Source organism: Lycorma delicatula, chromosome 11 (assembly GCF_047948215.1).
Source record: "Lycorma delicatula isolate Av1 chromosome 11, ASM4794821v1, whole genome shotgun sequence".
In the NCBI taxonomy this organism is placed as follows: Eukaryota; Metazoa; Arthropoda; class Insecta; order Hemiptera; family Fulgoridae; genus Lycorma; species Lycorma delicatula.
Window position 1 is genome coordinate 6,628,222 of NC_134465.1, and position 25,318 is coordinate 6,653,539.

General features: G+C 28.4%; 1 protein-coding gene across 2 annotated transcripts in view; it reads left to right on the forward strand.

Moving 5' to 3' along the window:
* Positions 1-25,318, forward strand: part of LOC142332001 (uncharacterized) — a 279,107-nt gene that overhangs the window by 240,387 nt on the left and 13,402 nt on the right. For both annotated transcript variants that reach the window (XM_075378056.1, XM_075378057.1), the window contains 11 exons: positions 579-620; positions 2,646-2,681; positions 4,304-4,330; positions 8,169-8,294; positions 9,769-9,792; positions 12,265-12,309; positions 17,091-17,129; positions 19,180-19,221; positions 20,344-20,361; positions 21,996-22,037; positions 24,023-24,058. In XM_075378056.1, coding sequence (XP_075234171.1) covers positions 579-620; positions 2,646-2,681; positions 4,304-4,330; positions 8,169-8,294; positions 9,769-9,792; positions 12,265-12,309; positions 17,091-17,129; positions 19,180-19,221; positions 20,344-20,361; positions 21,996-22,037; positions 24,023-24,058 — 477 coding nt within the window. The remainder of the gene's footprint in view (positions 1-578; positions 621-2,645; positions 2,682-4,303; positions 4,331-8,168; positions 8,295-9,768; positions 9,793-12,264; positions 12,310-17,090; positions 17,130-19,179; positions 19,222-20,343; positions 20,362-21,995; positions 22,038-24,022; positions 24,059-25,318) is intronic.

Below are 25,318 nucleotides of genomic sequence, written 5' to 3' on the forward strand. Positions count from 1 at the left end.
TACAATAATAAAGGAAAGAGAGTGATTTTTCTTTATAGTTTGGTATAAATTTTAAAAATATCTGAGCAATAGTAAGTATAGGCAAAACTCTCTCTCTTCCCTCCCCCTTCTCATGGACAAAAAACAGATTCCTCCCATCTAAGACATTTATACATGTTTAGATGGATATATTAATATAGCATGTAAAAACAGGGAAAAAATTATTCTTAACATAATTATTAAGGTCAATAAATTTTTCAATGTAGGTGTTCATGGTATCTTACAGATTTTAAAAAAATAATCGTAAAACAGTTATTTTAAATCTTCATTCAAATTATAACTAAAATATTTGCCATTGTCATGACTAATAATATTTTGCTACTAGTATTTTATAAGATTTTTTTTTTTGTTCAATCATTTTCTTTTTTGTTTTCAGATCAAACAATACTGTTCAGTAGTAGCAGAGTGAACTAGTGTTATAAAGTGTATTTTACTAATAATTCAACTACAAATCAAGTATTACACATTTCAAAGTAGTTTTTGTAAGAAGCAACATACCACCAAATTTATTCTCTAATTGTGTAAATTTATTTTTTCAGGGTCAAGACAATATCACTGAATTTTATAACTTCTTGGTTAATGTGAGTGTTATATCAGTTGCAGTTTTAAATATGTAAATGAGTTCATAATTAATTAATTTTTTTTTAACAGCGGATGTTAAAGGTTTTTAAAAGTTTATCTTTTCCGTTTTCTTTTTCTAATGAAATATATTTTTTCATGTTTACAATAAACAGTTTTTATATATACTTTGTTTTAATGATTCGCTATACCTCATGGTTTCTAACTTGTGGTTCAGTTTACATAAAGTGAATCTAAAATCTCTTAATAAATTACTTATAAAAGAAATCTAACTACATATTGAAGGCACCAGCATTTTTACAAGTATTTCTGGCTTGTGCTTGATTATTTATTACATGTAAGCAAAATATATGAATCGCTAAAGAATAATGATGAGTTTCTGCTGACAGGAAATCTCAGTATACAGCCAGCCTCTTTGCCCACACTTCAGTTCCACATCCATGTTATAATAAGTTGAAACCTTCCTTCAACCATTCATTCTAGAACCCCCATTTGTATAAATATTCTTCTTGACATTACAGCCAGTTGCTTTTGCATTTTGTTAAAGAAGAATGTCCTGAAGTTATACTCATAAAACAGACATTTCTACCGAAGTTTCTGTTCTTGTGATCGTTCGTTATATTCATTACAGAAATGTTTCTGTTAAAATAAAGATATGTTAAAGAAAATGAAGGATTGACATTATAAAAAATATCTAATTTTCATATCATTATACAACAGTTGGTCGATGAAGTTATACAGAACTTAATTTTCGACAAACTGAATGAGATTAACTTAAAATGAATGTTTTTTACGTGTCATCATGTTTTCAGTTCTTTTGACTTTCCTCAGTGATACTGACAATGTTTTTTAGCTTTGTTTTTCTTCACAGTAGTTAGAGGTGATGATTTTTCTTTTATTTGCTACAAAGTTATGCACTTATAATCTGGTAACAACATTTACTGAATTTGAATTCAATAAAAAAAATTTTAATTCTTTATAGCTTTGTTTTTATTAGGTCTTTTTGCCTTCAACGTTCTAATATTCTTGTATTTTACTACAAACTTTAACACCAATATTCTAAATGAACCAATATAACAACTCAAATGCAGTAAAAATTAACCTTTTTTTTTTGTTTCCATCCTAACTTTTTTGCTATTCCAAACTCGAAAACCTACTGGCAATGTATATTTAGTTGAAACATGTAACACAGTCATCTTAGTGTCTCTAAGGAAAATTAAAAAAAAAAAGAAGATTTAACGTTTGTTTAATGTATATTTGGTTCCAGTTTTTAATTTTAAAAACAAATTGTTGTATATAGATCTATTCTCTGTATTTTATATTGACTAGATAATTCATTATACACCAGATTAAAATAAAATTGCATTTGCATTTCTTGTGTTGGAGAAATTTGTAAATAGATACTTATTAAAGAGTGAGACAGTTTAATCAGTGATTTTACACACACATTTCTTTTCATATGGGTAAACATAAATATTTAAAGTGAAAAATAACAAAGTAATATAAATTTTCTACGTTTTTTTTAATTTTTAGATTAAAAACTTCAATGTGATGTTTTTTTTAGAATAATAAGTTTATGAAAATGGTTTTTATAGTTTGCATACAATTTTTTTAATCAATTATATTCAATACTTTGAATATTCTTTCCATTTTTCAAATTTGCTTAATATTTATGTTATAATTATATTTAAAAAAAGGTGAAACATCTGAAATGGAGATAATTTTGTTTAGTCTTAGTGAATACTGTATAATCGTTAGTGCGCTATTTCGTTTTTTCTTTCATACAATGATAGTGCTTTTCTTAAAAAGGTGAAATATTACATACATTTGCAAGGTTTGAAAAATAAAAATACATACCAACAAAATTACAGATACTTCAAAAATAGCAAATAACCTTGCAAATATATGTAATGTTTCACCTTTCTAAGAAAAGCACAATGAATGTATGAAAGAAAAAGCAATCTTGATTATTTATGTAATAACATTTAATTGATTTAACATTTAATTGTATTTTTTTTCTTTTTCAGAATTTTTGCAATCAGAGATCACGATTTGCTGCTTTGGTAAGTCAGTCGTCTTATTTAATGTGGCAGAAAGCTCGATTACTTTTATAGCTACATGTGTAGCAAAGTGCACCGTGAGTTTACAGTGTAGTATCTTTTGTGCAAACTGATAGCATACTCTTACTCTAATCTACATCTAAATAGTAAATAATAGTAAATAAATTTCTTTAATGTCCTTATTAATTCTTAAAATTATAATTTGTGTTAAGACTAGAATGATGTATTATTTTTAAATATATAATAGTAGTAGTACTGAAAGTTAATTTTCTTATAAATAATAAAAACTTCAATTTTTAAATAATAATTATTAATTTTTGGATGATAGACGATAAATGTATAATTAAAGGATGCAAAAAATTAATAGTGCAACCAGAGAAGAGGAAAAGTAAAAGGATATTGCCTATTCATAAGTGTTTTAATTCTTCTTTAAAAACATGGTTTTTTATTTCATCAGAGTATGGGAAATCGTTTTATAGGCACCATGTGGTCTTGTTGAACTCCATGATAATGTGGGACTCTCCCTTATGAAGTTACCACTAAAACCCCTCCCCTTCTACAATATAGGATGCTGGGTGCCCTTAATGTTTTACAACTCCCCATGTGTCTTGTCTATCTGCACTTCCATTTCTGGCCTCACTAACTGAACCCATCAGAATAGTATGGTTTATTTTTTTTTTAACTTCAACCTAGGAGCCGGGGACCTACTGCCAACTTCTTTCAAATGATCTTACCCAAGATCTTAGACACCGCAAGCCATGATCGTTTCAGTCCTCAGCATAATCCCAATGATATTCGAGTAATTTACACCAAATTCTCTCCTGCATACTTCTCTATGCTACAGGAAATGATTGCATATAAACACCATGTGTCCTGTGATATCTTCTCCACATTATGCAAAGGATTTCAGCATTTATGCTTTAAAACACCTGTGACCAGTAAGGAACTGGGTCAACTCGTACCCCAGTTCCCTGTGTTTTTGGCACAGGCATCTCTAAAATTCTAAGATCAGTCTGTAGATCCATTTGCCTTTCTTTGACTGATCCTATCTCTCTTGTCACCTGCACACAAGCAGCCTCCGCATCCGCCTTACCTACGCCCCTGCACATCTCATTCTTCCAATCAAGGAGATTCAGGGGCACAAGGCCAATCACTAAACCAGTGAGATTGCCTGAGATGGTTCTGTACCGCAGCTTACCTGAAACGGACAGCCCTGTGCATTCTGCTAAGAATTGTACAGGCTCTTCTCCTTTCCAGATTAGACTGGTGCTCGGTACAAAATTTTTGAGAGCACCCCGTGATGAATTTCTGGATTGTATATGCGATGCATTTACTGCCAGTCCTGGAAAGTCAATTATGCAGACTATTTAAACTGCAAATTCCTCATTCCACTGTTCATAAGCAATATTTAAAAAAAAATAAATATCAAATAATCAGTATTTATTTATATACATGCACTTTAATAAAAAAACAGTGGTTGATGTAGTAATAATATTTTTTTTTTCATTTAGCCGATCCTGAGTTTGATCCCCATAAGGATTCTTGCTTTTTTTTATTATTATAATAATAACATTTTCATGTATGTATGTATCTGTGTATTAATTTCTTTTTCATTTTTATTTCAGGCTTTTAAACAAATTTATTTTCATTTGGTGAGTGAAATATTAATATTTTTTTATGTATTATACATTATTTTTTTATATTTTATTTTAGGACTAGGTTTTACAGTTTTTAAAGTTGTTGCAGAATTTAATGCTTTCTGGATGAACATATCCTTTAGGTTTTTCAATATAAAACTCATTGATTTTTGAATATTTTTTTCACATAACATTTTAATTTAGAATATATTTTACCAGTATATGAATAAGATACTTGGATTATCTTACCTCAGTTCAGAGAAAGCAATTGTCATAATTATGACATTGATATATAGAGTGTGTATAAAAAGAACATCAGGGTTTTAAAACTATTTAATGCCAGTAATTTTATCTTACTAATGAATTAAAAATAAAATGAAAGAATAACTGTTACAGTTTTTCTCTACCATTGTTAATTAGTATCTTTTGTTATACACTATACATCCAGCCAGTAGATTAGATTGTCCTATACTTTAAATCTGCATGTCTGAAGTAATGAAAGCAACAGCTGCTTTAATGCTGTACCTCAAATTAGATATATCAGTAGGTAATCCTTTATAAAACTCCAAAAGAAAAAAATCACATGAGGTCTGATCGGGTGACCTTGGATGCCATGACAAACGAACTCTGTTATTTAGTCCATACCGACCGGTCTAGCAGTTGGGGAAAATGTCAATCAACCGATTCACTACAGGGGTATGGTAGTTAGAAGACGCATCATCTTGTTACCGATCAAAATTGTCTGATCCATCTTGCAGGTGAAGAAAGGCATGTATACAACGTATATACACATTCAACTCCTGTAATACTTCCTTCAGCAAATAGTAATTATAATCTTGCCAAAGGAACTATTTTTATAGAGAACATTTAATTTTGAGGAGTCCCTTTCTCAGTGTAAGAGTTCATGGGGATTTTCTGACCCCCAGACATGGACATTACGCAAGTTAACTTTTCCACTAAGATGAAATCTCATCACTAAACACAATATTATTAAGAAAGTGTTATCTACTTTCTGCAATATTTTGATTGTGAAGTCACCACACGCAGTATAAATAGTAGGCTTTAGAGCCTGTAACATTTATTTAATGTTACGAACACATATGTAAGCAGTTTCTTAAAGCATTCCAAATTGACATTGCTAGTTTACAGCTGCCCTTTCTAACAGATTTTTTTAGGACTGCACAGGGGAAAATTCCCTGACACATCTAGTAGTTGACTACCCCTGAGAGCATCCAACCACCTCTTTATCCAGCCTGTCCCAGGCTGTCAAATTTCTGCCAACATTGCAGTACTTCCATCACCCTCTTCCAGACCAGCTCAGCATACAGCACAAGTGAAGAAAGAGCAGATACAATTAGCTTCCTCTTTGAAGGTCTAGTACCACTCATATTTGCCATCAACCTTGTTATGGCTGAAGCTGTCCTTTCTGCTTTCTTTACATTTTCATCTGCGTGCCCTGTGAATTTCCTGTTCCTATGCAGCCATGCTTCTAGGTACTTTCCTTAATATGGAACCGCGTTATCCTGCTCCTACCTGTCATCTAGATTATCATTTTTTTTTTCTGCAGCCAACTGTTGTCCTCTTCCTAAAAGACACTCTCTAAATATTTGCCTTTATCACTACCTCCTCTCTATACCTCTTGCTGTCACAACCAGACTGCAAATGCGATAGGCTCCATTTTCTCCAACCGGTTGAGATACAGCGCTCCGTCATACACCAAATTCCAAAGTACGGGTCCTAAAACAGAACTTTGCAGAATACTACACTCTATAAGCGACAACCATCTCCTCACTCTCTACAGTTGGGTTAGGAGGTGGCTGTTTATGCCATCGACTGATGTTATTGTCATTCGGAGGATCACAATTAAACTTTGTACGGATTGCACGTTGAACTGCAACTACAGATTCACATTTAGCCTTCTGTATTTTGCAAAAACGAAGACTTTCTGTTTAGGGGTCACCATCTTTACCAGTGGCGCTGTCAAGCAGAAAGATAAGGAATCGATCAAGCTTCAGCAATATGTGCAACTAGAGCTGTTCTTTTTTCTCTTTGATTCTAGTCTTAAATCAACACTGTACATTCATCCGTAAGATATTGTAAACATTAAAACCCAGATATTCTTTTTTGATTTAATATTAAGTTAATATTGCCTGGAAATTAGTCATAAAACAATAGCTTTATTCAAAACCCAAGTTTTAAGAAATTTCCATTACAATCGCTAATTATGTTCTTGAGAAACATACTTTGTTTACGATAATGATAAACATTCGTTGTTGAATGATAAGGAGGACCAATCAAATAGCTCTTTTAGAATTTTAAATTTATTTAAAATTTTTTCCACTCTTTTATTAAGAATATTAAAGAGTTATTTAAACTGCATTTTTTGTTTTACATGAATGAAATTTCTATGATTTATAAAAACTTCATCTAATCCCTATCTTTTTTTTTATTAAGATAATAAATCTTCATCTTCTTGTCCCTATGTAACCGGATGATCAGTCTGAGTAATGAGTTTAAATGATTTTACAGGCACTGAGTAAACATTCAACTTGTACTGTATAAAACAGTATTGTATAGTTTTTATCGATAGTCAATTTTATTTTTTAAATATAGGTAGAAATACTCTTTCTATGGTTTCTACAATTATTTATTAATTTTTCTTTATCATTTTACTATGTTGTTCCTTTTTTATGCATGTCTATACTTTAATTCTCCTACATCTGCTGATAATGATTGCTTTCAGTCAAAATGTAAATTAGTTTTTTTTTTCACTAAGTTTATGAGCATTTTCTGTTAAAATTTTTTTTCATTAACCGTTCAGCATACAGCATAGCACTCTTTCTTTGTATTAAAAAAACAAAAAAAAGTTAATATAATAATTACAGTATTTATAGAGTGAAATATGATCTTTGCGAGTACATTTATGAAGAATTGAACATGTTAACATGATTTTTTTGAATATATAAGGCATACAGAATTAAAAATGTAAAAGCATTAATAGTTAAACCAATTATAATAAAATTAACATAAATAATATCCTAAGGTATAGGTCTCTAGGAAATAAATCTCCTAGATATTTTGACATCTTTGTGTATTTATGGTGAACCTTGCTTCCAGGTTGTCAGTTAACGTAAATGTGTTTGAAATCCCAAAACATTATCAAGAGAATTTATTTCAAACAGTAGTGTTTTTTTATTGTGCCAATGTCACATGCTGTATTGTTTTTCTCCTAAGTTGTAATAATGCACCTGAGTTTCGTCTTTCATCACAGTTTTGAAAAGGATGTCATCCTCAACACGATAGTGATGTGCATGACACCCACTATGAATACATTTTATAATAGCTCACTTTTGCAATAATGTGTCTTACTCTCTTTTTGATATCGCCCACTTAATCACAGTCCTTCAATCAACTGTTTCATCACTATAAACCATTTTTAATGATGATGAATGTCACTACTAATCACTTTTTCTGCTGTTTAAAATTTAATCGCTGCATGTTGTTTTATAGAACAGGCTTTGACATAACAGTCATCCTTGACTCCATAACATTGGAACTAACAGAAAATGAGAGGGCATGGGTTAAGGAGTTTTGAAATGTTAATTGTTGGGAAATGAAACCACAGGATGCCAGCACCTGTCTCTTTGTGCAACATTTTGTTCTCCTATTACATTTCAGCCTCCCCACGTATAATACCTGTATACGAAAAATTATAATTAATGCTGCAAACTGTATGTTTCTATCTTTTTTAGGATTAAATGTTTTCTCATTTATATATAATAATGTTTAATTTGTTTATTATAAATTATGTGATTAATTTATCAATATTATTCTGTTGTTTTTTTTTTTATAGAGTTCTAATGCTCAATTAGAAACTCCTCAGTATTGTAAAACTTTCTGGGAAAAAGAAGAAAAATCTACCAAGAGGTCATCGTCTTCCTCAGGATCCAAAAGTACAACCAGTACAAAAACTGTTTCTGTAAGTTTTTTCAATTTTATTTTAATACATTTAGATCAGCAGTTTCTAATAATGTGTTACGAAGGATTTTTTGTAATACTGACTCTTAATAATCTATTTTCACATAAATATTAATTACTTATAGAAATTAATTATAAAATCTAAGAAAGAAATTTCATCTTAATTTTTTATGCTTTTTAATTTCTCTACAGATCATTATATATTTAGATATAAATTGACATCTGTAAAAAAAAGAATACCCAAAATTATTATTTATGAAAATAAATCAGATCTAGTTATAGTTAAAAATTATTTATCTGATCTTGGCTGGACTATACTTTGAACCGATTAGCAAAATTCTGTTTTTACCGGAAGTTACTATTAATTACATAGATCTTATTTATACCTAGAATTTAAACTTTCAATCGTATGTTTCATTTTTTTGGGACAATTAAAAAAGAATTAATTTTAAAGGGTATGATACAGTATAAAATAGAAATAACAAATCAAATGAAATTAGCAACTAGTGGTATAAAATTTCAAATAATAATTTAGAAAGTACTGTACTACTTGTACAGTAAATTGTTTATTAATGGATCGATACAGTTTTCTGCATCAGTACAGTTTGTTTTTTTGACCGCTAATTTGGGTATAATTTCTCTGTTAACATCCGTTATTATCAACACTTTATACATGTACAGTAAAATTTTTGTTCCATAACAACTGTTAAAACTTTTATTCTTGATTACCATCACTTTTTCGGAAAATTTCACACATAAATGATGAATTATCACGCATTTGTTCATAAAAATAAAAAGAATATGTACTCAAAACAAGCCAAAATACATTTTACAACAAACCATATAAAATAACAGCAAAAAGTTAAAATTACTTATAAAGATTGAGGTACTTGATAAGTATTGAAATTTGAGTTGCAGTTATCATATTCACCATTTTTAGTTTCTTAAATGATACAAACCTTTGTGCAACTTGCTGTAACGGTGCTCACGGTTCAATGGTGTTATCCTCTAAATTCTGAGACTAAAAAAAATAAATTATGTAATTTAAATTTGGTAACTATCATCCTAGAAGTAGTCTCCAAATGCAGAGGTAGACTATTAACACTTTCTTCTCTATTGGAAATGCTCTGAGAAAGTCCAGTGTTTTAAGCGTGTCAAGCGCTTTCTACAATTCACATTGGGTCTGTATATTGTGTTAACGATCGTTCAGCTTGACCTTCATCCTGGGGAAAAGGAAGAAATGACATGAAACCAAGCGGCAAGTGTAGAGACTGCACAAATAATTACATGGTTGTAGCTGAACAATTCACTTTTTTGTAAGCTGTGAGGTATAGATGATTTTTATGTTTAGAGCAACTTCTTATTCCATTTCAGCTTCTGTTTAGTTGGCTGTTTATTTATTCGTTTATAAATGCAAGTATGTAGATGTCTGTTATGAATTATTAATAATTTATTATGTATCTTTTTTTTTACAGAAAACAGTAAAAGAAGGTCTATTTGTAAGTAAACATTAATTATTAAATTATTATAATAATGTAATTTGTATTTTAAAAATAATAATAGGATATATCTGAAGATATATATTACCCCTATCTGAAGATATTCCTTAAGTTAATGTATTTTCCTAAATATTTAAATTAATCTTTCCTTTTCATAGTTTCATCATAATAGTTTTCCAATTCTTATGTCACTACATCAAATAATTTTTAGCACTTTTACTATGTCTTTAATGTTATTTTATTAGTTTGAATTTTGGTAATTATGACATACTTTGTTTAAAAATTATATAACAATTTTTTAGATAGTCTTCAGGACACTGTTTTGAGGTGAAAATTAAAACTTTATCGCTTTTTCAATAACTACCATTAAGAGTGCTGAGTATTGCAAGAATGGATGTAGTACCTACTGGTACCTACTGGTGTTTGAATTAGTTTTTGTGTGCAATTTAAATTAGGTTCACCTATAATACTTTGTTCACCTATATTACTTTGCTCCAACTGTAATAAGTTCTACAAAGGACAAGCAGGCTACAGCTTTTGACAATTACATAAAATACATGTAAAATTACTTATCAGTGAATTTACTGTTGTACTGTCTCATTAAAACAAATACAGTAATCATGAATTTCTTATATATAAAAAAGTAAAGGATAAAAACTAGATACTTGACTGAAACATAATATTCATAAACAACAAACATCATTCAAATTTAGTTTACTTAAATGCCACTGCCACACTCTAAACTTCATTTACTTTACAGTCTCTAAAGCAGTTTTAGAATAAAAAAATACGAATAGTTCAGACTAAGATAAACTTTTTATAACTTTCATCTTAAAATAAATTATATAAATTTAAAATTTATTCTGGTTTAACTTCTGCTTGCATTTATTGTCAATCATTTGATTACTTTAAATCAATCCCACTTCCATTTCTTGATATGCATTATTTTTCTTTTAATCTCAGTAAATTTGCTACAAATTATATCTGCTCCATGCACTTTTGTTTCCCATTATACCAGAAATATTTTCCCTGAAAAAGGATATATCTATGATTAAAGGAAAAGTAAATAGATTAATTTTCTTGTAAACATGGGCAGTAGGAAAATCAGATTGGAAAAGATGATGGGTTTGAAAATATGATGTTACAGGAAGTTGCTGAAAAAACCAGTGGGTTGATAAAATATAAAATAAAGAGATGTTTATTTTTAGTGCAAGGAATTTTAAGACAAAAATTGGATTTATAAAACAGATAGCTGTGGGTAAATGACACAGTAATTAATTTTGTTGAAGTTAAAAGACAGTACCAAATAAAAAAGGTATTAAATTTGTCCCTTGACTGATGACTACAAAATAAAAAACTGAATATTTTATTGTTATGTTAATTATTTACTTATTTCTTAAGTAAATATCCAACTGCTTGGATGTGATCCAAGCAGTTGGATCACATCAACTGCTTCATTGATTCCAGCAACATTGTTAACCACTTGATGTTGATTTTTAATCCTCTGTCATTCAATCCAGAATGTGTCTACAATCATCATCCATTTTAATTAACATCTTGTGAAAGCTCTTATCAAACGTTTTATTTTTTCCTTATTCATTTTTTAATTTTTTTATTTACAATTTTATTAAACTAATTTTTTAATTTCTTTATACTTTTCTTACTTCTCTGCTTTCTTGCTTGCTTCTCTGATTTCTTACTTTTCACTGCTGAATAGGATTTTATATCCCATTGAAATTTAGGTACAGGCTTCTTTAAAGTAAATATCCATTCATAACTAATGAATCATCCCCTCAGAAAGCTTGCTAGTGGATTTTCAAACGCACTATCCCCTTAATTTTTTTCTGAAACCTTTTCATCCACTTTTCATTTTCACTGGCTCTCTTCTGATCGGTGAATGATCTCTTGACCAATCCAACCTGCCTTTGTAATCTATCAACTAGCTTTCCTTTGGTGCTTTCTCTTCATTAAAAATGGATAATTCTGTGTTTACAATTCTTGCGATATGACTAAACCTCTTCAGTCATTAAAATTCAGGTTCTTTCTTCCACTAAAATACTATAAGAGAGGTCTTTTTTTAATCTTTTCAGAATTGACTCAAGTTGTGCCCAAAACATTTCATTTCATAATCTTGAGGTTTATTGAATCAAAAATGTTTTACCTTGGTTAAACCAAAAATTACTCTTACTTAGTATTAGTGTCTTTATGTTATTTTTTGTAACCTTTACTTATTTTTAACAAATTGCTGGATCTCCACATCTTTTGTATTTCATACTGTTTCTGAAGTTAGTTTTTTAAGTTCATTTGATGGATTGAACTAAAGAGATGGACAAATATGTAAAACTTTTAGTTGGAATTACATCTAATTATAAAGTATGGTTTTTACTGTTTTGATAAATATGAATTTTTATCAGGTTTATTTTATGATTTAAACATTTTATTTGTTAATAATTTGTTTTTATTTTATTATAGAAATTTAGCACCGTGAAATCAGAAATTGGTGAGAAAACTACAGCTGTAAGTATTTTTATTTATTTTTTTTTGTATTTATAATCTTATTGTCTATACATATTTTTATTTTATTTACTAACCCATACTCTCCACTTGTACTTCATTTCACAGATAAAACTTAATTATCATCTATCTAGGGTTTAGTGTCAATGTTTTGAAAAAATATATATGAGGACTTGATTTATACTTTTTCTCAACAAGTATATTGACTAACAGTAACTATCATTATAAGACCCAGTAACTATCATCCAAAATAAATTCTTTAGGAAAAATGAAAAAACTGGGATGCCAAATCAGGGTTGAATGCTAGTTACTAGAATATTTTCTTGCAAAATTTTTCAAGTAGTAAGTTTGAGTTGTAGACAAGCACTGTAATAAACAAACACTTATTTTCTAAAATAGAACTGTAGCTTAACACTAGGCATATATTTGCTTTTTATTATATCATTATAAAAGTTGTTAAAACGACATCAACGAAGCTAAATCACAGTTATTAGAACTTTAAAACATTGCAAATAAAGTTGGCCTCAAAATATCATTCGAAAAGACAGAAATTATTTTCCAAAAACAAACTCTATTAAAAGAAGTAAACATAAATGGTAATAAAATCAAAATAGTAACCCGATTTAAATGCCCTGGAAAATTAATAACAAACAACCTAAACAAAAAAAATCTTAATCCAAATAAGAAGAAACAAGCTAGCTAAAACTCAAAAATTAACCTGATATAATAAAAAATGCCTATCAATAAACACAAAAATAAGACACTACAGTATACTTATAAAACCAGAAACCACTTATTCAGCAGAAACACTCTTCCACTTGAAAAAACAATCAGAGACAGACAGACTCCAGAAAATCAAAAGAAGAATCTGCATCAATAAAAAGTACCAGAAAGACAGGCAGTGGTGGATTGTGCCCGACAAAGTCATATACAGAATTAGAATCCATCACTGGTACCATGCGTAAGAAGAGACTAGCATTCTTTGGACATGTCATAAGGATGCAAGATTCAAAACTAATGAAACGGCTAGTACAGTATAATCTTAACTCGAAAAACACAAAGACAGGATACAGATGGATCAGAGAAATAAGAGAGCTGAAGGAAATCGACCTTACACCAGAAGACACCACAGATAAAATAAAATTAAACAAGAAAATCAAGAACAGAAATACTCATTTCACACTCGCAAGAAAAAACTCACAACACAAAAATTTTCAACCCTAGAAAGGGTACAAAGATCAGAACGTATGAAAAAGTACTGGGAGGACAAAAAACCCAAACAGTCCCATCAAAGTGACTTGATAATGGACTGCCATTATCAACTTTTTTGTGATCCTATGCGGTCATAAAAGATAATAGTAATAATGATACAAGTTGAGTATTTCACAGTAAATCTGTGAGTTCATTGTTATTATTTCACTTTTTAAATGATTCTCAAATTATTTAAAAAGTGGCATATCATTAATTGTTTATTTTGTCTAATTTATTGTACTTATAAATTTATCTTAATAATAAGACAGCTTAGTATTAATTTGAGCTTATTAATACTTGAATTAATAGTAAGACATGTTTATTATGGTTATTTGTTTCAAAAATTAATTTAATGATTTGTGTAAATAAAAAATTTGTTTATTCAAAATTACAGTACTGAAAAGTTTTAAAAATGCTTTGACACTAACCAATATATGCAAATCACAAAAAACAACTGTCTTTAGATTTATCTTTTGACCCTGAAAAAATTCTGTTTTATGTTATATTAAATGTTCTTTTCTTTCTTATTTTGTTACTGAAAAATTACTTAATTTTTCATCTAACTTTAACAATTTTTCTAAATAAGAATACAGCTGCTTCACAATAAAAACAATACCACTGAACTTTTTCAGCAGGGGTTCCTGCCCATTATAATACTCTTTTTTCTTTTGTCTATTTTCAGTCATGTTGTTAATTCAAATTATGTATGTATATAGTACATAAGTACGTATAAGGTAGTATATCATATTTAAGTGAGAAAAAGTTTATCTTTACTGAAACTCAAAATATTTTTTTTTTAAATTGCCCTTATATTGAAAGTGAAAAAAGTACTTAAACACAGAAAACTGATCGCTGTAATATTTTTATGTAATGTAATAACTAAGTTATTAGACATTGAATTATATACTACACAAAACAGAATTAATAGTTAGATATCTTTTTGTAGATTTTTTCAGATAAATTGACCCTCTCAAGAATAATAAAAAAGAAGTTTAATATCATATAAAACTCAATTCTTTTTTAATTAAGTAGTTTGTAAGGTGTGACTTAAAAAAACAATTTTTTCATGAAACACTATAATTAAAATTTCCAAAAATGAGATTTTGTAGTAAGTATTTCTTTTGAAGGTAATTTAATATTTATTGAAGTATGTTATATGCGATAAATTTTATGAGTGAAAAAAAAACAATATAAGTAGTAATTTAATGTGATCAATATTTCCAGTATAAAAATGAAAATATTTGAAATCTTAGTCAAAATGATAATCATATTATATACTTAACAATATATAGTCATTTGTTTTTAAATTTTATGATAACAATAATGATACATAAATATTGAAATAATGAACAGGTGATTAACTGGTTATTCCAGCCATGAGCTGAAGCATCTTATTAGACATGCTGCTTATGAAGCAAAGGAAATTTTATTTCCTTTGGTGAATTTTTTTATCTACTACAGTACACCTTAAAGTAAAATTTATAAAAACTACTCGAGTCTAATTAGTTTTACCTCTAAATCAAGCTTGCTAAATTCAAACAGTGCAGCTGGAAGCGTTAAGTGTTGTAACAGTATTTGGATGGAATATTTTGCTATCATTGTTGTTTATAGACATTTGATGAGTCCATAAAATGTCCAATACAATATTATTAAATAAAATTTCACATAAAACAATTCAGCAGAATCAGTTTATCTACATATGCAAACTTGTGTCCGCTGTAATTGTACGAGAGTAAGTCAATTATTATCTGCAATGTAATTATAAATTTTATTGCTATACAAATAGGAAACTTACATGTACATCATTTTTTAACATAGTCCCCTTGCATTTCAACACATTTGGTCCATCGTTGCACAAGCTTCCTGATGCCCTCATAAAAGAAGGTTTCCGGTTGAGCTGCAAGCCAGGAATGCACCACTTCTTTCACTGTTTCGTCTGAGGTAAAACGACAGCCCCTTAATGCCTTTTTGAGTAAACCAAAAAAGTGGTAGTCAGAAGGAGCGAGATCAGGACTATATGGAGGATGAGCCAGTACTTCAAAGTTGAGTTTCTGGAGCGTTTCAGCAGTGTGGGCAGCAGTATGTGGACAGGCATTGCCATGCAACAACACAATACCTTTTGACAGCAGTCCTCGGCGTTTGCTTCAAATTGCAGGCTTCAGCTTGGCAGTAAACATCTCACTGTAACGCACTGTTTATTGTCGTGCCCCTTTCCTCATAATGTTCCAGTACTGGGCCTTATGAGCCCCACAAACCATAAGTATCAGTCAGTTTTCCTGCGGATGATTGTGTCATGAACTTTTTTTTGCAGGGCAAATTTGGATGTTTCCATTTCATACTCTGCCGTTTACTCTCCGGCTCGTAATGATGGATATTTGTTTCGCCACCAGTGATGATTCTGTCAAGAAGATGTCCTGCTCGTTACCATAGCGATCCAAATGTTTAGCGTTACCAATCTTGCGCAGACTTTATGAAACCCAAGTCCAAGTCTGTTGTGGATGTTTTGTAGGTAGAACTGTGACTAATTTGCAGATGATGTGCCACCTTCATCAGTAGTTACTCATGTGTCTAAGAAAACCATGTGTCATGTGCACGCTCAATGTTTTCCTCATTTGTGGCGGTATACAGTCATCCGGCTCCTTCATCATGCGTAACACTTGTGCAACCGTTTTTGAATTTTTCAATCCATTCGTAGACACTCCATTGTGGCAACACACTGTTCGTTCCTGTACTGTACTGTACTGAAAGTCTTCGATGAATTTCGGCCCCTGATACACCTTCCAACCACAAAAAACAGATCACTGAATGTTGCTCTTCTTTGGTGCAAACAGAAAGCAGAGTAGCCATGGTTAACGGCAGGTTAACGGAATAACCTAGCAGCATCAAACCTGCACAGACAACAACAATTAAACCATTCTTGCGTCATCAATGCAACAAAAATATAATTAAATTGCGGATAATAATTGACTTACCCTCATAATAAATGATTAAAACTAGATACATCTGAACATCTCAAAAAATGTATTATTAGACATAAACAACATTATAAATAACAAATGTAATTTAAATCGAACAAACTGTATAGAACACCTTACAAACTACAACGATCCTTAAAACCTAGTCCAAATACTAACACCACATTCAATGAAAATACTCAGTGACAATTTGTAGAGAAGCTTGAGTTAGAGTAAAAGCTAAATCAGATTTTGGTAAAATTTTCATAATTTTTCATTTCAAATAGAGTATATATAACCAGTTTAGAAACTGTGTGATACCAATTTTATTCTTATGCATACAGTTGATCAAGTAACATCAATCTTAATTTAAGATCTCTTATATAAAAATAAAAAAATTATTAAAACTTTTTTCAAAAAATTGAAAAAGTATTGTTTCAAAAGATAAATAAAAATATAAAAGTAAAGTAGTAAATTTTTTAAAATTAATTTTTAGTTTTTTAACATTTTTAATGCAAATACTTCCATATTGCTGTCTTAAATAAGCAGTTTTTAAGTTTTTTTTCTTTTTTTTTACAGGTAACAACTTGCAATAGTTTTATACAACACAGTTATTTGGTAAGTTTTACAAAAATATTAAAATTTTTTTACATATAATAATTTTTTTTCTAGTTGATATCAAGAAGGTGCAAAAATTAAATTTCTGTCTGTGGAGTATTCATACAATCATATGTGCTAATTAAATTTTATTATTATTTTTTTAGATTGCTATCTTTGGCTTCTATTTGTTGTTATAATTTAAATAAGAACACTCTCTAATATACAACATTCCTTTTAAGTATCAATAAGTAAAGCTGCATATAATATTTTATAGGGTTTTAAAATATCATACAATTTTCATAATATATTTTGTATTTGTAATTTTATTTTTTAGATTTCAAAAAAGATTTACAATAATTTTAATAAGAGTTAATTTTCCGAATAAGTTGCCTTATAATCTAAAAAATCTGATGTGGACACCGAATGACTTCCTTGTATGCCTATTAAATTATGTCTACACATTTTTAAAACTACATAAAATGTTATGTTGCAAATAATGTGATTTTTTCATTTTTTTTTTTATTGTTATTATTGAGTTTATCGTAATTCTTTTTTTACAATCAGAGGTTAATAAATCAATATTTAAATTTTTTTTAAATTAAAAAAAGGAAGAAAATGTTGCAAACAAAGAAAGAATAAAAAGATTAAGAGAAGATAATGAATATAAAGAGAGAAAATTTGAAAACTGGAGAACATGCACATAAAATGAGAAGAATTATATCAAACCAAAGAGTGATTAAATGATTGGCAACAAAAAACAAATTAACAAAATGATGATCAACTCTGACTAAAGGAGAATATAGTCCGATAATATCAGAGGAGTAATGAACAAAAAGATAAAAATTTTTTGCAATTTATCAAAGATCAGGCTTTATGCCTCAATGCATATGTTGTTCTTGTGAGGGTCCATTTTGAAAGATTTATTAAAACCTGATTTTCTGAACATTTCAGATAAAAATGGAAAATTGGGGTTTTTTGAAACCATCTTATTGATAATAAACATTCAATATCTGATATTTACACTAATTTGGAAGTAATATGAGTAATAATAATAATAAGGGTTTAGACATTTTACAGAGATTTTATATATACATAAATATAAAAATGGATTCAGCTTGATCAACCAAGGATGACACAATTGTAAAGGCTGCAATAGGTAGCAGCACTTTAAGAAACAGTTAATTTTTAGTTTAATCTATTTAAAATTCTACACAGTAATATAATATTAGCTAGCCAAACCACACACACACACACACATATTCATTCTTTTTTTAACATATTTATCATCTTAACTTTTAATTAATATTTTTATTATTTGACGACATATTTTTATTTATGGAATTTTTATATTTAATTTCCTTTGATTTGAATTGATGTTAAAGTTTATACCCAAAGTTTTAACAAATTTTATTTTATTGTATTTATCAAGATTTTATTTTGTTAATGTTGTGTATTTATTATAATATGTAATTTTACATGAACAATTAAAAGTTTGTATCAACAGTAGATGCGAGAAAAATGCGAGAAAATCGTACCTGTGTGCATATATAATGATATAAGATAAGTGTCATCATTCCCTAATTTAATTTTATTCTGGTGGACCAAGTTATTTATATATAAGCAGTATTTTGTTTTATAAAATGTTATTTTAGGAAACATTTTTAAAATCAATATCGATGGTGTTCTTTTAAACATTTTTTTTTTTAATTGTTTGAAATAATTATGTTTTAGGCCTAATTTTAAAATTTCAATATTATTATTATTTAAATTGATGTTATTTTGATTAATATAAAATTTACCAAGAGGTTTTTCTTCTGATAATGCAGAGGTCTTTGTGAAAATATTAAATGAGATGAAGAAAATAAAGCAATAAATGGAAAATTTATTTTTATAAATTAAATATTTATTGAAACAATATAAATGTAAATTTAAAAAAACTTAAGACTGAAGATGATCTTAGAACCCTAAGGTATTTAGTAGTTAGTTGATTTCTAATTAGTGTTATATTGATGAAATAAATTCATTTTAATGAATTTATTTTAATGTTATTCATGTTTCTGTTTTTCAGGATGAAATCTTGAAAAATGAAGAGTATGCTAGATATCTTGGAGTAAGTTCTTTCTCTCTCTTTCATTTTTTTATGTTAAATTCCTTTAGACTCTAGAAAGAAAAGATTTCCAGTTTTTCTGTAACCTTACTTTGTGAAATAATTAAAAGTAGAATTAATTAAACAAAAGTTTGAACAAATAACCTTCTTACAGTTTAGCTGGAAAATTAACTTTAATTCTTAAAAGGAATATCCTTTAATAATATTTCTATTTTATGTTTATATTGTTTATGAAGTTTTCTAAGAAGCACTTACAATTCATAATTCTGAAAAGTACAATTTTTAATTAAACCTGTAAAAAAAAATATTATAAGGAGTGTTTAATGTTAGCCTGTTTTTCTAAAGGCTTTTTTTGACCTCTTATGAAGGTTTGAGGGTATGTATTTTTTTAAATCCCCATTACGTACAATTATTTATGAAAGTTTTTTTTTTGTACAAAGTAAAAGTAACAAAAGCACAATAATGATGTGACATAAAAATGAACAAGTGACTTCCTTGGTAGATTATAAGTATGTTTCAAGCCAATTACTAAAATAATAACTCATGTGTACTGTGTACTGAAAGGTACATATAATATTTATACACAGTATCAGGTGTTAACGTTTTAGAGGAAGGACTGTTCTCCTGTTTTCTATATTATTCATTTGTTGCAGACAACCATTAAACAAAATTGTTTTGTGCTCATTCACCTACATTTCTGCTCTAAATGACGATCTCAGTGGCAGAATGGTATCCACTCAGCCTTTCACCCAGAGATCCCAGTTAAACATGGGATATTTCATATGCTAAAAATTTCCATTTCATATTCCCATTCACAAACTTCAAAGCTTATATGATGAATTAATCAAAAAAAAAAGATGAAAGTCTGCTTGTACTTATTTATCATGCCTGCTTGAGGAATGCGCAAAGTATCTCTCCCCACCCGCATTCAGGTATCAATTTATTTGTAAAGATGGTTTATCTGCTCTAAATCTGATGTTATTGTTTCTGTTTTTCTTATTATGAATTACTCAAACTGCAATAGTTGTATTTGAAATAGTTTTTCACTTTTTTCTATAAAAATAAATAGAATTCTGAGAAATTCCGTTTCTTTTGTAATCTAATTTATTTTCCTTTATTTTTCAGGTTAATCTGGAATATACTGTAAGTAGACCGCATAAAAAATGCAATACTCTTATTTTAAGGTATGGTATGAGTTGTTAATTTTTAAGTTATTCCTCAGTTGAGGTGTATTAATTTTGTATATAATTTTATTATCAGCATTATATACATTCTCACATGTAAAATGAGGTTTTAAGAGCATATAAGAGAGAGCGTCTCACGATCATACCTCATTTTGAGTTTGCTAAGACATATACATTTGGTGATAATGTATGAACCTAAGCATCTATAATGTATTCTTATATCATATTTTTGTATGTTGCATTTTATTCTTATATTATATTTTTTTTGATATCATTTTATTGTAGTAAAACTATTATTACCAATTTTGCATTGTCTCAAGTAGGATTTGTTGTACAGATAGTATGTTTGTTTTTATTTAAGTTGTGTTGATAGGCAGTGACTTCAAGAATAGTTATTTGTTGTAAATACATTTAGTTAATAGATAGAAATATAATTATGTAACATTTTAATACTATTATTATTTTTTGAAGTCTGTTTTTATTTTTGTCTTTTATATTATTTCACAATTTTCAGTGGTACATTGTACCTATATATATATATATATATATAGGTTAAATATGGGTAGGCCTACTAAACATGCTGCTCAAATGAGACAGTAAGAAAGGAATTATCATTTAAGGAAAAATAAAGAAAGAAATGCCATGATTATTTCTGTAGAGACTTCTCAACAACAAGAATGTAGACTTTCACAAATGAGAACGTATATCAGCTGATTCTTACAGAGTGAAGGTCTAGAGAATCATGCTCATCATGTCAGTTTAATACACAAATCCTTGTCAATAAAATGCAAAATCAGTGTTCTCACCGCGTCAACTTGATGTTATGAGGAAGGAGAGTTACCGGAAACTGTTAGAATGTTAGCGCAGAATGTTAGTTCTAATATTAAGCTGGGCTGTAACTGTTCACAAACTGGAGGTTACAATTCTTAACAGGGCAGTGTACCCTTGGCAAGAAAAATTTTGCTACGGGGCAGATTTATTTTGCTCTTAACTCTTGTCGAGTTAAAACTTTAGAGGGCATCATCTTGTCTGATTTGGACCCAAATAAGTTATTAAATAGATCGCATGATGAGAAAGCTCTGTCAGAAACGATGAGGTTGCATAATCTATCAAATTAATAGGTTTCATTATTGCAAGTAGACATTTGGACAAGGTTTGCGAGTACCCAGTTAAAAAAAAGTGTTTATAATAACTATAAAACTTATTAATGTCCTAGTCATACAGGGAACAGAGAGCAATACTGTACTGGTGTGAGCAGTCAGCGTATAAGGGTGTCGAGCCATTCAATTTTTTTGGTATTTTTCTGAAAATTATCATCAAATTTGGTTAAACTTTAGATGGAACTTTCAATTAAAAAAAAAATTATCAAAATCATTTTACTAACATCGGAGATATTGTGTAACATACATTAAAAAAAAATACAGCTGAATTGAGAACCTCCAACTTTTTTGAAGTGTGTTAAAAATAACTTGACTGAAATAAATAAATGGTTATACACCAGAGTTAAATTAGCATAAAAAATATGTTTATTTTTTAACATAAGTAATTTAAACAATTATTTCATTTATGAATATTTTTTGCAATTTTTTTTAGGATTATAAAAATATTGATGGATTCAAGTCATACATTAGAAAAGTAAGTAAAAGTATTTCATGATTTAAACTTTTATTTTTGCAGTTGAACTTGTTATTAACATGTGAAGTTTTCAAATATGGATGCTTACGAGACAGAGTTTGTTAAACAATGTTCATAGTCACAACAAATGAATTTGTTGACCTTGAACCAATTTTGTCGTGATATTTCTTCATTGTTATTATTACTTGCTTATTTCAGGAAAATTTTAAAAATATATCTGTGGAATATGTATATAAATTGTTTGTTTCTAAAAATATAAGTTTTGAAATTATATCAAGTGAAAATTCTTTTGTCATTAATAATACGTATATTTTTTGTTTAAACGATAATGTTCTCTGCTCAGATATTTAATGTATTATACATATTGTTTATCTTCAGTTATTTTATCAAAAATTAAATATCTTCAAAAATTCATTATTATTTAAACTTTAAGTTTAATATATTACCTTCTAATGGTTAAATATACGGATGTCCTGAATTGTTGGCCAAACTGATTTAGAACATCAAAATAGACTTAACTTATGCTTACTATTTTGAATTTTTTTTAGATAAAAATGTAGATTATAAGAACTGATTGAAATATTTTAATGAAATTCAGAGTACGTAAAACCATCATGTACAAAATTATTGTTTGAAAATCTTTCTTTTGATAATTCCAAAACTCCAGTCATTTAAAGTTTTTGTTCTGTAAATGTTTAATTAATCAAAATTATGTTAAATTAGATAAAATTTTAAGCCTTTCATTGTGAATAAAATGACACCTCATTTGTCCAAATCAGTTTATAAACAGCTGAAATATGGCTGAAGTCATTAAAGTGGATTTTAAAAATTACATGTGAATACAGGCACAAAATTGTCATGCTGCAGAATATCGTGAAATCTGACCATTTTTTGTGCCATATTTCAGCTGTTAATTAACAGATTTGAACAAATGAGGTGTAATTTTTTTACAGTAAAGAACTTAATATTTTATCAAATACAATAAAAAATATGTTTTGATAAAAACAGCATTTATATTGCTCTCTCTCTCTTTCCTGTTTAACCTCCGGTAACTACCATTTAGATAATTCTTCAGAGGATGATGAATGAGGATGATATGTATGAGTGTAAATAAAGTGTAGTCTTATACATTCTCAGTTCGACCATTCCTGAGATGTGTGGTTAATTGAAACCCAACCACCAAAGAACACCGGTATCCACGATCTAGTATTCAAACATTTATATTGCTATTAATGATTAAAAACATTAAATAGATTCCATTTTGGAATTTTTAAAGGTAGAATTTTCAAATTTAATCATTTTGTAGAGGATGTTGCTGGGTATATGCAAACTAAGTTTCATAAGATATAATAGTCCTTTCTTTAGATGGAAACTTTTAAAAAAAGCACAAAATAGTGCAAAAAGAAAATGAAGCTAGATAGAGCAATTTGTATACATGAACATTTTTATTTATTTCTCTGATTCAATCCCTTTATTTGGGAAATATCACCTGGAGCACTATACAGTGTGCCAAGTGGTGATATAATTACTTTGCTGATAAAAAAATTCTATTAATGTGTTACTTTAAAAATTGTTCAGACAATTTTAATATTGAAATAAAATAAAATAAAATTCACTTTTTTACTAAATTTTACTTGTAGTGAAACGTACAGTTCTTCAATCAAAATATTACTACTGTATGTAGAATTATATTGTAAAATGTTTTCATTCTCTTTATTTAGGCTTTTACTGTTTTATAAATATTTATGTGTAAAACCATCTTTAGATTTAAATGAAAACATTGATAAATAATTATTCTGAATAATTATTTATCAATAAATAAAGCCAATAATAAGTTAAGCCAATTATTATTGGCTTAACGATTCTTGAGTTTAATGTAATATAATTACTTCATACATAAAACATACCCATAGACTTTCTGATTTATGTAAAAAGATGTTTTACATTTTCATTAAATATAATCCATAATTTTTCTTCTTTTTTAGACCATTCTTGTAGAGCGTCCGCTTGCATTGGCCTTAGTAAGTAAAGTAGTACATTATTATTAATAATAAATTAACCTTGGTAAGTACAGTAAAATGTGAAGTTTTGACCTTAAAAGTAGTATACGAAAATCTTTTTCTCATTGACACATCCATTTTCAGCACTTTTTACTGTGTAAATTACATTGAATTAGAATGTATTCAGTTATTATGATTCCTGTAATTTGCGTTCTATTTGTTGTTGATTAATTTATCATTAATTACCAAATCTGTATATTAAATTTGAATTTTTACAACGTAGTTTCAACAAGTTTCTGAAATGATATCTTTTGTTTGAAATATTAATTGTGACAAAAAATTATTATTTGATAAGTTGGCAACATTCATGATGTTACAGTAAGGTTGATATCACATTCTTGTTAACTCTAGCATTCAGTAACAACTAGTATTTGTATGAACTGTTTTTAATTGTTTGTGGTTCAAAATCTCCATCATTAATTGATATTCAAATGTCAGATTTTTGTTAAATACTACTGCATCAGAAATAATAGGTTGCTTAAAAAAATTTGTGGTGAAATATCATGGAAACATACAAATTTACGTGTGGTCAAGTGTCTAAAATGATGATAAGGACCACGTTTTTTTTTTTGTTATTGCAAGGCCTGGATTCACTTGATTATTACTTTTCTCCTTAGGCATCTTATTTCATAACTAAAACACAAAAAAGAAAAAGCATGTTCAAAGTGTTATAAAAAAATAACTTGCTGAAATATCACTGGGAAATGGTGATAACATTTTTCACAATGATTTTAAGAAACATTGTATTCATCAAGATAAATATTTAAAAAATGTTGCCTATACATTGATCACTCCCACTACAAAATACACCTTGAATGTTAAGGTTACTGCTTTGCAGCATCCACCCATTTTCCAGATTTGATATCAGCTGATCTTTGCAGTTTTCCTGCTTGAAATCAATAAAATTGTGGTAAAGCAATTGAAAGAACTTTCTGAAAAACTTATGAATGATGGCAAAAGAATGTATTCATTAAAATAAATGTAATTTAAAACATTTTAATGTGTATAGAGTTTTAAAATAAACGTACTCCTGTAACTTATTAAAAATATTCATTGTTATTTTAATTAAATACAAAAATAATTAATAAAATTTTAAATTATGTAAATATTGCACAACATTCAAATTAGTTGGTTAAAGTGCTGAATGAGATGCAAATTGAACCTTCCTATTGTATATGTATATTATTTATATACAGGTTGACTCAGCAGGAAAGGTAAATA